General features: G+C 39.7%; 2 protein-coding genes across 2 annotated transcripts in view; one reads left to right on the forward strand and one right to left on the reverse strand.

Annotated features, from left to right (window-relative positions):
• LOC148502490 (uncharacterized) overlaps positions 1-12,942 on the reverse strand; it is a 222,115-nt gene extending 209,173 nt beyond the window's left edge. The window contains exons 1-7 of the mRNA XM_088449763.1: positions 12,863-12,942; positions 9,003-9,152; positions 8,150-8,341; positions 7,486-7,564; positions 7,273-7,370; positions 6,813-7,116; positions 4,563-5,201 (exon numbers count right to left, since the gene is read on the reverse strand). Coding sequence (XP_088305889.1) covers positions 4,563-5,201; positions 6,813-7,116; positions 7,273-7,370; positions 7,486-7,564; positions 8,150-8,341; positions 9,003-9,080 — 1,390 coding nt within the window. The 5' untranslated portion in view covers positions 9,081-9,152; positions 12,863-12,942. The remainder of the gene's footprint in view (positions 1-4,562; positions 5,202-6,812; positions 7,117-7,272; positions 7,371-7,485; positions 7,565-8,149; positions 8,342-9,002; positions 9,153-12,862) is intronic.
• The window catches only part of LOC148502492 (uncharacterized), a 244,045-nt gene that overhangs the window by 180,088 nt on the left and 50,975 nt on the right, over positions 1-12,982 (forward strand). The window lies entirely within an intron of this gene.

The raw sequence follows: 12,982 nt of genomic DNA on the forward strand, positions 1-12,982 counted from the left end.
GTATTTATCTTCTCTGTGTATGACTGATATACATAATATGTATCCCCTATATAACAACGACGTGGTCTGTTATTACTGCAGAGTGTGGTGCTGATATATAATAGTATAATAATGTATTTTATCTTCTCTGTGTATGACTGATATACATAAAATGTATCCCTATATAACAATGACGTGGTCTGTTATTACTGCAGAGAGTGGTGCTGATATATAATAGTATAATAATGTATTTTATCTTCTCTGTGTATGACTGATATACATAAAATGTATCCCCTATATAACAATGACGTGGTCTGTTATTACTGCAGAGATTGGTGCTGATATCTAATAGTATAATAATGTATTTATCTTCTCTGTGTATGACTGATATACATAATATGTATCCCCTATATAACAACGACGTGGTCTGTTATTACTGCAGAGTGGTGCTGATATCTATTAGTATAATAATGTATTTATCTTCTCTGTGTATGACTGATATACATAAAATGTATCCCCTATATAACAATAACGTGGTCTGTTATTACTGCAGAGAGTGGTGCTGATATATAATAGTATAATAATGTATTTATCTTCTCTGTGTATGACTGATATACATAAAATGTATCCCCTATATAACAATGACGTGGTCTGTTATTACTGCAGAGAGTGGTGCTGATATCTAATAGTATAATAATGTATTTATCTTCTCTGTGTATGACTGAGATACATAAAATGTATCCCCTATATAACAACGATGTGGTCTGTTATTACTGCGGAGAGTGGTGCTGATATCTAATAGTATAATAATGTATTTATCTTCTCTGTGTATGACTGATATACATAAAATGTATCCCCTATATAACAATGACGTGGTCTGTTATTACTGCAGAGAGTGGTGCTGATATCTAATAGTATAATAATGTAGTTATCTTCTCCGTGTATGACTGATATACATAAAATGTATCCCCTATATAACAACGACGTGGTCTGTTATTACTGCAGAGAGTGGTGCTGATATCTAATAGTATAATAATGTATTTATCTTCTCTGTGTATGACTGATATATATAAAATGTATCCCCTATATAACAATGACATGGTCTGTTATTACTGCAGAGAGTGGTGCTGATATCTAATAGTATAATAATGTATTTATCTTCTCTGTGTATGACTGATATATATAAAATGTATCCCCTATATAACAATGATGTGGTGTTATTACTGCAGAGAGTGGTGCCGATATCTAATAGACTAATATTGTATTTATCTTCTCTGTGTATGACTGATATACATAAAATGTCGCCTCTATATAACAACGACGTGGTCTGTTATGACTGCAGAGAGTGGTGCTGATATCTAATAGTATAATAATGTATTTTATCTTCTTCGTGTATGACTTATATACATAAAATGTATCCACTATATAACAACGACGTGGTCTGTTATTACTGCAGAGAGTGGTGCCGATATCTAATAGACTAATATTGTATTTATCTTCTCTGTGTGTGACTGATATACATAAAATGTTGCCTCTATATAACAACGACGTGGTCTGTTATGACTGTGGAGAGTGGTGCCGATATCTAATAGAATAATAATGCATTTTATCTTCTCCGTGTATGACTGATATACATAAAATGTATCCCCTATATAACAATGACGTGGTCTGTTATTACTGCAGAGAGTGGTGCTGATATCTAATAGTCTAATAATGTATTTTATCTTCTCTGTGTATGACTGATATACATTAAATGTATCCTCTATATAACAACGACGTGGTCTGTTATTACTGCAGAGAGTGGTGCTGATATCTAATAGTATAATAATGTATTTATCTTCTCTGTGTATGACTGATATACATAAAATGTATCCCCTATATAACAATGACGTGGTCTGTTATTACTGCAGAGAGTGGTGCTGATATCTAATAGTATAATAATGTATTTTATCTTCTCCGTGTATGACTGATATACATAAAATGTATCCTCTATATAACAACGACGTGGTCTGTTATTACTGCAGAGAGTGGTGCTGATATCTAATAGTATAATAATGTATTTATCTTCTCTGTGTATGACTGATATACATAACATGTATCCCCTATATAACAACGACGTGGTCTGTTATTACTGCAGAGAGAGGTGCTGATATCTAATAGTATAATAATGTATTTATGTTCTCTGTGTATGACTGATATACATAAAATGTATCCCCTATATAACAATGACGTGGTCTGTTATTACTGCAGAGTGGTGCCGATATCTAATAGTATAATAATGTATTTATCTTCTCTGTGTATGACTGATATACATAAAATGTATCCCCTATATAACAATGACGTGGTCTGTTATTACTGCAGAGAGTGGTGCTGATATCTAATAGTATAATAATGTATTTATCTTCTCTGTGTATGACTGATATACATAAAATGTATCCCCTATATAACAATGACGTGGTCTGTTATTACTGCAGAGAGTGGTGCCGATATCTAATAGTATAATAATGTATTTTATCTTCTCCGTGTATGACTGATATACATAAAATGTATCCCCTATATAACAACGACGTGGTCTGTTATTACTGCAGAGAGTGGTGCTGATATCTAATAGTATAATAATGTATTTATCTTCTCTGTGTATGACTGATATACATAATATGTATCCCCTATATAACAACGACGTGGTCTGTTATTACTGCAGAGAGTGGTGCCGATATCGAATAAAATACAGACAATACTATAAGTGTCACCCGAGTGATCTATCCCAGTCTTATATTAATGACAAATGGAGGATTAGGAAAGATTAGATCTGATAGGTGATGTCTGAGGAGTTATATAGCAGCTATACACAGATGGGGGTCATCCTCCAATAATATATAACACATTATACAAAGAAGAGAGTTATACAGTGCTAGGGAAATCTACGTAACAATAAATAATAACATACGGCCTGATAAAGATGCATAAATGTATAGTATTTAATATGAACATATAAATGATAAAATTACAGACATAACACATATAGATCATATAAAACATAGGTCACTGGTATTCAGGAGTACAAATAAGTGGGCACCAATAATAGTAAATAGAGAATCAGATATTAATGGTAACGTCACAAGCTAATAGGTGATGGAAAGAAGTTTGGTGCATCCGGGTAATGGCCAGGTGGCAGATAGTTATATTACCAGGTTGCTGTGACAGAAGTCCGTCCAGTCTTTAGCAGGAAAGCTCGCAGTGGGTGATGGCTGGCCGATGTAATCGCTGGATGTCCCAACATTCCTGCTGTCACTCCTGGTCCGGATAAGGAAGGACAAGTGGCCCAAACGTGACCAGTGGATAAAGTGACTAACGCGTTTCATCATGGAATTAGACCCACAACCTCTTCAGAAGCGTGTATAATACAGTATAATATGGCTGCCTTATATACCCAAGGAGCAGATCAAACAAACATCAAGTTGGGAATCACACTTAGTCATGCCATATGTAAGAATAATAAATATATTACATAGAAGGCAATCATTACCTAATGTATAATCAGCAAATGAGTTTGTAAAAACAATATAAAACGTAAGAACAAAAAGGTAAATTTACCAATTAATGCAGCACAGCAGCCGGTCCCGAGTCCCTGTCATGTGATGTATATAACCGCACATAATCGGAATGGACCAATCAAGTCAATCACTGCAGAGTGCCAGAATGAACTAGATAAGGAGTCTGGGTAATCACATTCACCCGGTCATGTGATATAACACATGACTGGAATGCACCACTCATGGAGATCTTTGTGGAAAAAACCCAGTAAGAGGCTTCGATGATTTGTTCCACCCGGTCATATGGTTAACTACAATCACATGACTGGTTACAGCAATAACAATGAGCAAGAGTTACCACGGTGAAGATATGCATGACACTGGGATCTAGGTCACGTTATACACACAACATTATATTTCCCATATTGTATAGTAATGTTGATAATAGTAAAATCGTGCAATATTGTTCACTAGTGAGTCACATGATATGATCACACCCACACACCTAAATACACTAATAAGGACAGACATATATATATATATATATATATAAAATATACACATATCCATACACTTACACACACACATAGATAAATAAAAAGGTAGAAAATTACATATGTGAAGTCATACAGAGGAGTATAACAAATATCTAGGTGGTCGATAGGACCAAGTGAAGGGTTCTTGTCTATCTAGTATAAAAGACCACAGAGGTATCAGGTGACAGTGATGAATTTGATTAGTTTAAACCATCCGGGTGGAGCAAATTCAGTTAGAATATCCAGATCACCTCCTGACGGCATAGATGGCGAAATATGTCACCGACCTTGGGAGGGTTCATACTAAGTACTATACATTTTTATTGCATCTATATCAAGCCCTATTTAAATTATTTATTGAAGTTTAGGTTTCCCCAGTGCTGTACATCCCTTCTCTTTTTATATTAATGACACATCCCAATTATCTACAGATAACTTAAAATGTTACAATACTGTGTGACTGGAGTGTTGCTACAACCTTGTTTTGTATCAGCTCATAGAAAAGCTTTTCTCTTGTGTGACTGCTGATGTCTAACAAGAGCTGATTTATGTGAAAAACATTTCCCACACTCAGAGCATGAAAATGGCCTCTCACCTGTGTGTAGTCTTTGATGTATAACAAGACCTGTTTTCCGTGTAAAACATTTCCCACACTCAGAACATGGAAATGGTTTTTCACCTGTGTGACTTCTCTGATGTCTAAAAAGGTCTGACTTAAGTGTAAAACATTTCCCACACTCAGAACATGGAAATGGTTTCTCACCTGTGTGACTTCTCTGATGTGTGATAAGATTCGATTTTCTTGTAAAAAAATGTCCACACTCAGAACATGTAAATGGTTGTTCACCTGTGTGACCTCTCTGATGTGCAAAAAGAAATGTTTTACATGTAAAACATTTCCCGCACTCAGGACATGGAAATATTTTATCAGGTGTATGAGCTGCACTATATGTAACAAACACTGAGGTATCGGGATAAAAGTCCTCGCAATTAGAGGGATCAGATGATATGTCTGCACTCTGAGGTTCTGGATGTATATTTAGTGTAATGGGATTATCTCCTGGAGATTCCTGTGTGAAGTTATCTTCTGTTTTAATATCTGTAGACAAGATGAGATGTCCCTCCAAGTCATTCCTGCTTGTGCGTCCATTTGCTGGAAATACAATAAAACTGTATTATTGTTACTCACAGCTCTTTATACAGCGCAGACATACTGAGAAGCTTTTTATATAGCGCAGATATACTGAGCAGCACTTACAGAGAATATTTAGTCATTCACATGAGGCCATGGCCTAGTGGAGCTTACAAACTATATTCCCTACCATATGTACACATATACACACACTAATGTTAATTTGTATCAGAAGCCAATCAATCTATGACTATGATTTTAAAAGGTTGGAGGAAACACATACAAACTCCAAACATTCCATATTGGTTTGGAATTCATAGATCCAGCCCCAGGGACAGGCAGATGGCACATCACCAATGTACATCTCCCCCCAAATGCAGACTTTGCTGGGTAACGTTCCCTAGCCATCATCACAGAGCAGGAAACCTCATTAGCCAGTCAAATTGGTGAACCACAATACCCATCTAGACCGCCCTCACACATACAGTACACATCGGAAATTTGTGGGATAATTACCAACAACTACGTCCACACTACAAAAAGTTCTCCAGGTGGATATATATGTAGCAATAGCAGCTTCTATATGGTCCTCTGGTCATCCTCAAGGAGAGTAGTCCCACCAGAGTCATGTTACTGAATTAGGGTAATGAGTCATTACATAAACGCTGAGAGGGAAGGAGAGCGATAGGACAGAGCAACACAGAATGATGGCAGCACAGAGCGGGGGAGGCAGCAGGACTGGGTAGGGGAATGGTTCAGGGCACAGATGGACAATAGCAGAAAGAGGAAGTAGGGAGAAGGACAGAGCAGGATACAGAGACTTGTCAGCAGATAAAGTGCAAAAGTACAGATCATCCAAGTGCAGAGACTGGAGGAAGCGATTGTGCAATGACGGGAGTGTGGTTATAGCTATGTGAGGGCGAGAAGGTCGAGTTTGTGTGACATTTGCATTGTCTAATATAGAGCACATATGGGCTGGTAACAAACAGTGATATGATGTGAGGGGGAGAGCAGGAGTATAATAGGGACTGATGGCTCCTGATGTATGAGATACACCAGAGAGTGTGGGAAGGAGACTGGTCACATCTCTGGGCTGGTAACACACAGTGACATGATGTGAGGGGGAGAGCAGGAGTATAATAGGGGCTGATGGCTCCTGATATATGAGGTACACCAGAGAGTGTGGGGAGGAGACTGGTCACATCTCTGGGCTGGTAACACACAGTGACATGATGTAAGGGGGAGAGCAGGAGTATAATAGGGGCTGATGGCTCCTGATGTATGAGATACACCAGAGAGTGTGAGGAGGAGACTGGTCAGATCTCTAGGCTGGTAACACACAGTGACATGATGTGAGGGGGAGAGCAGGAGTATAAAAGGGGCTGATGGTTCTTGATGTATGAGATACACCAGAGAGTGTGGGGAGGAGACTGGTCAGATCTCTGGGCTGGTAACACACAGTGACATGATGTGAGGGGAGAGCAGAAGTATAATAGGGACTGATGGCTCCTGACTCCACACTGGGCAGATACATTCCTCTCATTAGTTTGTACTGACAGAGGAGAATGTAGCAGTGACTGAGAAAGGAGAATACAGTATGTGACTATTTTCTGTAATGTGTTTATTACTCACCTGTGCTGATATCTGTAGGTATTTCCTCCTCCGTAAACTGCTGATCATCCATAATATACATTTCTTCTTCCCCCTCTATATTTTCTGCCTCAATATCAGTCACATATGTCTCTTCTTCTCCCTCTATATCTTCTGCCATAATATCAGTCACATACGTCTCTTCTTCTCCCTCTATATCTTCTGCCATAATATCAGTCACATACGTCTCTTCTTCTCCCTCTATATATTCTACCTTCATATCAGTCACATATGTCCCTTCTTCTCCATCTAGATTACTTATCTTAATATTAATCAGATCTTCACCCTAATTAAATAAGAATATAAAAAATGTAATAAGGTCTGATGTCATTATTTCAGATTATACAGTATAATATCGGTGTATAAAACAGACACAGCTGCTCTACAAATTATATAGTGACAGTCACTATAGTATATTGGTGAGACCCTAAACCTCAGCTACCTGATGCTCCGGTGGAATCTTGTGATTCTCCTCTGTACAATCCTGGAAATAAAGAGGACGGGGACATCTCTCTGGTGTATTTCTGTTACTGGGTCCATCTGTAGGAGACACACAGTGACTGAGCACATTGTATATGATATTATCAGATGATGTGTGTATAGGAGGCCCCCATACCTGCTCTCCCCTGTAAAATAAATGACATTATCCTCTTACCCAGTGATGTGAGGGGCTTATGCTTCTCCATCATCACGTCCTTGTACAGAGCCCTGTGTTCCTCTATATACTCCCCCTTCTGCATGGAGACATAGACCGTGACATTCTGACACCTTATAGGAACCTTACACACACACAATGATACAGTCATCACCCAGACACATCCCCTGGTGTTACTGTATAATGTCCCATTCCCAGAAGTCACCTCTCCAGTCATCACCCAGACACTTCCCCTGGTGTTACTGTATAATGTCCCATTCCCAGCAATCACCTCTCCAGTCATCACACAGACACATCCCCTGTTGTTACTGTATAATGTCCCATTCCCAGCAGTCACCTCTCCAGTCATCACCCAGACACATCCCCTGTTGTTACTGTATAATGTCCCATTCCCAGCAGTCACCTCTCCAGTCATCACCCAGACACATCCCCTGGTGTTACTGTATAATGTCCCATTCCCAGCAAGTCAACTCTCCAGTCATCACCCAGACACATCCCCTGGTGTTACTGTATAATGTCCCTTTCCCAGCAGTCACCTCTCCAGTCATCACCCAAATTCCCTGGTGTTACTGTATAATGTCCCTTTCCCAGCAGTCACCTCTCCTGTCATCACCCAGACACATCCCCTGGTGTTACTGTATAATGTCCCATTCCCAGCAGTCACCTCTCCAGTCAGCAGCTGATTGTTCTTGTTGGTGAGTTCCAGGATCTTCTGGTCATTGTCTCTCTCATGTAGCAGTGAGTGAGGTGGAGGCACCGTGATATGGCTCTGGGTCCTGCTGAGTCCTCCTGACACACGGGGACGGCTGCTGGGTGTCTCACATTCACCAGATGTCTTCTTCACTGCTGTATAATCCTGTGTATTGGGGAAGTAGGTTATTACTATATATATATGTGATGTTACTGTGACACTGCCAGATCCCTGTTACCTCCACAGTCATATTTCTGTATTATTACTATAGATAAAAGTATCACTGACACTCCCAGATCACCTCACCTCCCTATTCGTGTCCCTGTATTATTACTATATATATAAGCGATGTCACGGTGACACTCCCAAATTCCCTCACCTCCCCAGTCAGGTCCCTGTATTATTACTCTAGATATAAGTGATGTCACTGTGACACTTCCAGATCCCCTCACCTCCCCAGTCATGTCCCTGTATTATTACTATAGATAGAAGTAATGTCAGTGTGACACTCCCAGACCCCCTCACCTCCCCAGCCATGTCCCTGTATTATTACTATAGATATAAGTGATGTCACTGTGACACTACCAGATCCCCTCACCTCCCCAGTCATGTCCCTGTATTATTACTATAGATAGAAGTAATGTCAGTGTGACACTCCCAGACCCCCTCACCTCCCCAGCCATGTCCCTGTATTATTACTATAGATATAAGTCATGTCACTGTGACACTCCCAGATCCTCCTCACCTCCCCACCTCCCCAGTCATGTCCCTGTATTATTACTATAGATATAAGTGATGTCACTGTGACACTACCATATCCTCTCACCTCCCCAGTTAGGAGGTAAATAATCTCCAGGGTTAGCTGTAAGATCCTCTCAGTATGGTGACTCCGGTCCTTGTCCATCCTCAGTGAATCAGTGAGAATACAGAACGTGTGATGTGTAATAAAGATTCTGGTTCCTCAGAGAAGGACTTTCTAGGAATAAATAGAATAAATATCACAGACATCTCTGAGAACACATGTAACACAGTCAGACAAGTTATGCTGAGTGACTGGTAAATCTTCCCATTCCCCCCAACCATAGAGCCCTGGTCCGTGTCTGTCAGAGTTTCCTGTGACGCAGCTCCATTAGACTCCTCAGGGGCTGTCGCACAGCACTGTACTGCATAATGTTACACCAATGCTCCTGGCTGGGGTCCTTATTCCTTCAAGACATATATCAAATGCTCTTTGCGCCACTAGAAATAAGTTACATTGGTGTTAGGACATTGGGCTTCATTCAGAGCCGCTCGCTATTTGCAGTCGTTCGTTCCAAAACAAGGGGTGGCTATTCAAATGATCCGTTCGCTCATTGCGGTCTGTTCACGCCTCTAAGTCTGAACGAGCGAGCAAAACTTGCGGTTGTAATTTTGAAAAATACGCCCCCTGGCCGCTCGCACCATACGTCATGTCCGCTATTTATGTGATTAATCGAGTACATTGAACAGCGTATGAACTGCTCGCTATTCTTGTGGTTGGTTTTTCCTACCACTATATTGCGAGCAGTTCTGACTATCAAATAACCAAGTGACGTGGTCAATGACGCTGCTGTATTAATTATGCACTCCCTTAAAACGCCCGTTTTGACCTTTAAGCACGCCTGCGTTGATTTCCACTCCCCGTTTTCAAGCACCTTCCCCTGTTACCACCCACATACGCCTCCTCCTGTCACTCAAAGTAGCAGGCATTCGCTATAAAGCGAACAAACGATTTTCGGCCACACTGACTGGTTCGCGCATGCGTATTACAATCCGTATGCATGCGCAGTTGTGCGAACATCGCTCAGTGCGAACGAGCGGCCGCTTACGAACGGCTCTGAATCAGGCCCATTGGCCTTTATTTTGCATCTGACATTGTCTCCTCACATTTAGGAGTTAATATTACTCCACTTTTTATCACCTGCCTCACAGACTATTTATTCCTGCCCCCTCACCACGCCCCCTGCTGGTCATTGATTGTTTTCCCTGGATTGTAGTCCACGGCCTGAACCTGATCTCCTGTCTACTGGACTTCTGCAAACTGCATCTCTACTGCTGTCTGTGAGTCTGTCTCATCTACTCTGCAGCTTATTACCTTTGCTTGTATCCTGTCTGTATATCTCCATCCCATAATATGTGCAACTAAAGCCAACAGGGGCTCGGCAAGCTGTCCCTCCTATTGCTGCATGTGAATCTGTCTCATTGATTACAGAGAGCACCATTGTTTTTGTAATTTGTCTGGATTATTTTTGTTTCAATAAACAATCTATATTTCACTATGCTCCTGACTCCACAGCTGTCATTATAAGTATCCAGTTACATAACAATTGCCACACCGGAGGGTTGGATTGGGTTGGAACAGGTGTGGGAGGTTGAAGAAGAGATTTGAGAGATGTGGATGAATTTAGGTGGCTTGAGCCAGGACTTCCTCATCTATAGATGTGAGGAGGTAGAGATACGGCAGTGGATGATGGGCCCGAAGGCAAGAACATGAATAGAAAGTCTTTATTGAACAGGAGGTTGGAATGGAACTGGACATAAAATACTGAAGGAATGGGCAGACTTGGATTGGGACCGATGATGCTGATTGAGAGCTGGATTGTTTTGAGACTAATGTTGATGAATTAAAGAACTTGATAGATTTGAATCCAATGTTGATAAATTTATGAACTTGATCAGTTTGGATCCGACTTTGAAGAATCGAAGAACTTAATTGATATGAGTCCGATGTTAATGATTTGAAGAAGGGTCATTTCACGTCAGTATAACCTGGGGTGTCCACCACCCATTTCTGAATTTTACGAATTTTTTTTTAATTGACAGATAATGTAAAAAAAACTATTTCTGCCAAATATCTCAACTGTCTGACTTTTCCAAAATATATATTTTTCAATTTATTAAACTATTTACTAATGTCTATTTATTCACTTTATTTGAAGTATCACTGGTGTTTTTAAGGACTCACCATTAAATTTGGACCCCTAAGGTAACTTTTTCTCTAAATCTAAAAATCCAAACTAAATTACTTTATCTGTCTTATGTTTCGAGTTACAGGAAAGATTAAAGGTTTTGGAACAGAATTAAAAACACAAGGTTAAATCAACATTAGATATCTCAATTTTATTTAGGTGCTTAACAAAGGTTAACATTACTACCATAAAAAAAAAATCAGCATGGTACTCTGTTTTATAGTGGAGAAAAAAATAAAAGTATGAAATTGACATTTGATTACTGTTGTACCGCATCCATAATTTACTCAAGAAAACTTGAAATGTAAAAACTTAAACATAACTGAAGTTGAGTCAACAATAACATTATTTTCCCCTTGTTTGGAATCTGTTGTAATATTGTCTTCCAGGAATTCCCAAAAAATGGGTATTTATGTTGATTTAACCTTGCATTTTTAATTCTGTTCCAAATCTTGAATTTTTGCTGCAATTCGAAAAGGCAGATAAAGTAATATGGTTACCTTAAGCCTACAAATTTTGTGGTGATTCCTTAATAAACAGCCATGATACTTCAAATAAACTGAATAAATAAGTCGCGATTATTAATAGTTTAATAAATTGAAAAATCAATGTTTCGGAAACTAACAATCAGAAAGCCGAAAAATTTTGCAGAAAGTTTTTTTTTTACATCCTCTCTTATGAACACTGTACACTCCTCTACCCCCTATAATAATACCACATATATCACTGTGTACTGTACAGTCCCCTCCCCTTATATAATAATAATACCACATATCAGTGTGTGCTGGGAGCTGTGTTATTCCCCTCATATATCACTGTACGGTCCCCTCTCCCCCTATATAATAATACCACATATCAGTGTGTGCTGGGAGATGTTATTCCCCTCATATATCACTGTACAGTCCCCTCCCTCTATATAATAATACCACATATCAGTGTGTGCTGGGAGCTGTGTTATTCCCCCTCATATATCACTGTACGGTCCCCTCCCCCTATATAATAATAATAATACCACATATCAGTGTGTGCTGGGAGCTGTGTTATTCCCCCTCATATATCACTGTATAGTCCCCTCTCCCCTATATAATAATAATACCACATATCAGTGTGTGCTGGGAGCTGTGTTATTGCCCCTTATACATCACTGTACAGTCCCCTCTCCCCTATATAATAATAATACCACGTTTCAGTGTGTGCTGGGAGCTGTTATTCCCCCTCATATATCACTGTACAGTCCCCTCTCTCCTATATAATAATAATACCACATATCAGTGTGTGCTGGGAGCTGTGTTATTCCCCCTCATATATCACTGTACAGTCCCCTCTCCCCTATATAATAATAATACCACGTTTCAGTGTGTGCTGGGAGCTGTTATTCCCCCTCATATATCACTGTACAGTCCCCTCTCCCCTATTTAATAATAATACCACATATCAGTGTGTGCTGGGAGCTGTGTTATTGCCCCTTATACATCACTGTACAGTCCCCTCTCCCCTATATAATAATAATACCACGTTTCAGTGTGTGCTGGGAGCTGTTATTCCCCCTCATATATCACTGTACAGTCCCCTCTCTCCTATATAATAATAATACCACATATCAGTGTGTGCTGGGAGCTGTGTTATTCCCCCTCATATATCACTGTACGGTCCCCTCTCCCCTATATAATAATAATATAATATATACAGGACACGTTACCTGGCTCCGGCTGTCAGGAATGTCTATGACAAAATGGCACCTAAAGCCCCTGTGGCCCCGCCCCCTCTGCTCTGTGACTGGGAGACTATAAGAATATGGCCGCCGGTCACCGTACATGAG

The sequence above is a fragment of the Taudactylus pleione genome, unplaced genomic scaffold (assembly GCF_031769625.1).
Source record: "Taudactylus pleione unplaced genomic scaffold, aTauple2 ptg000495l, whole genome shotgun sequence".
NCBI classification, from domain to species: Eukaryota; Metazoa; Chordata; class Amphibia; order Anura; family Myobatrachidae; genus Taudactylus; species Taudactylus pleione.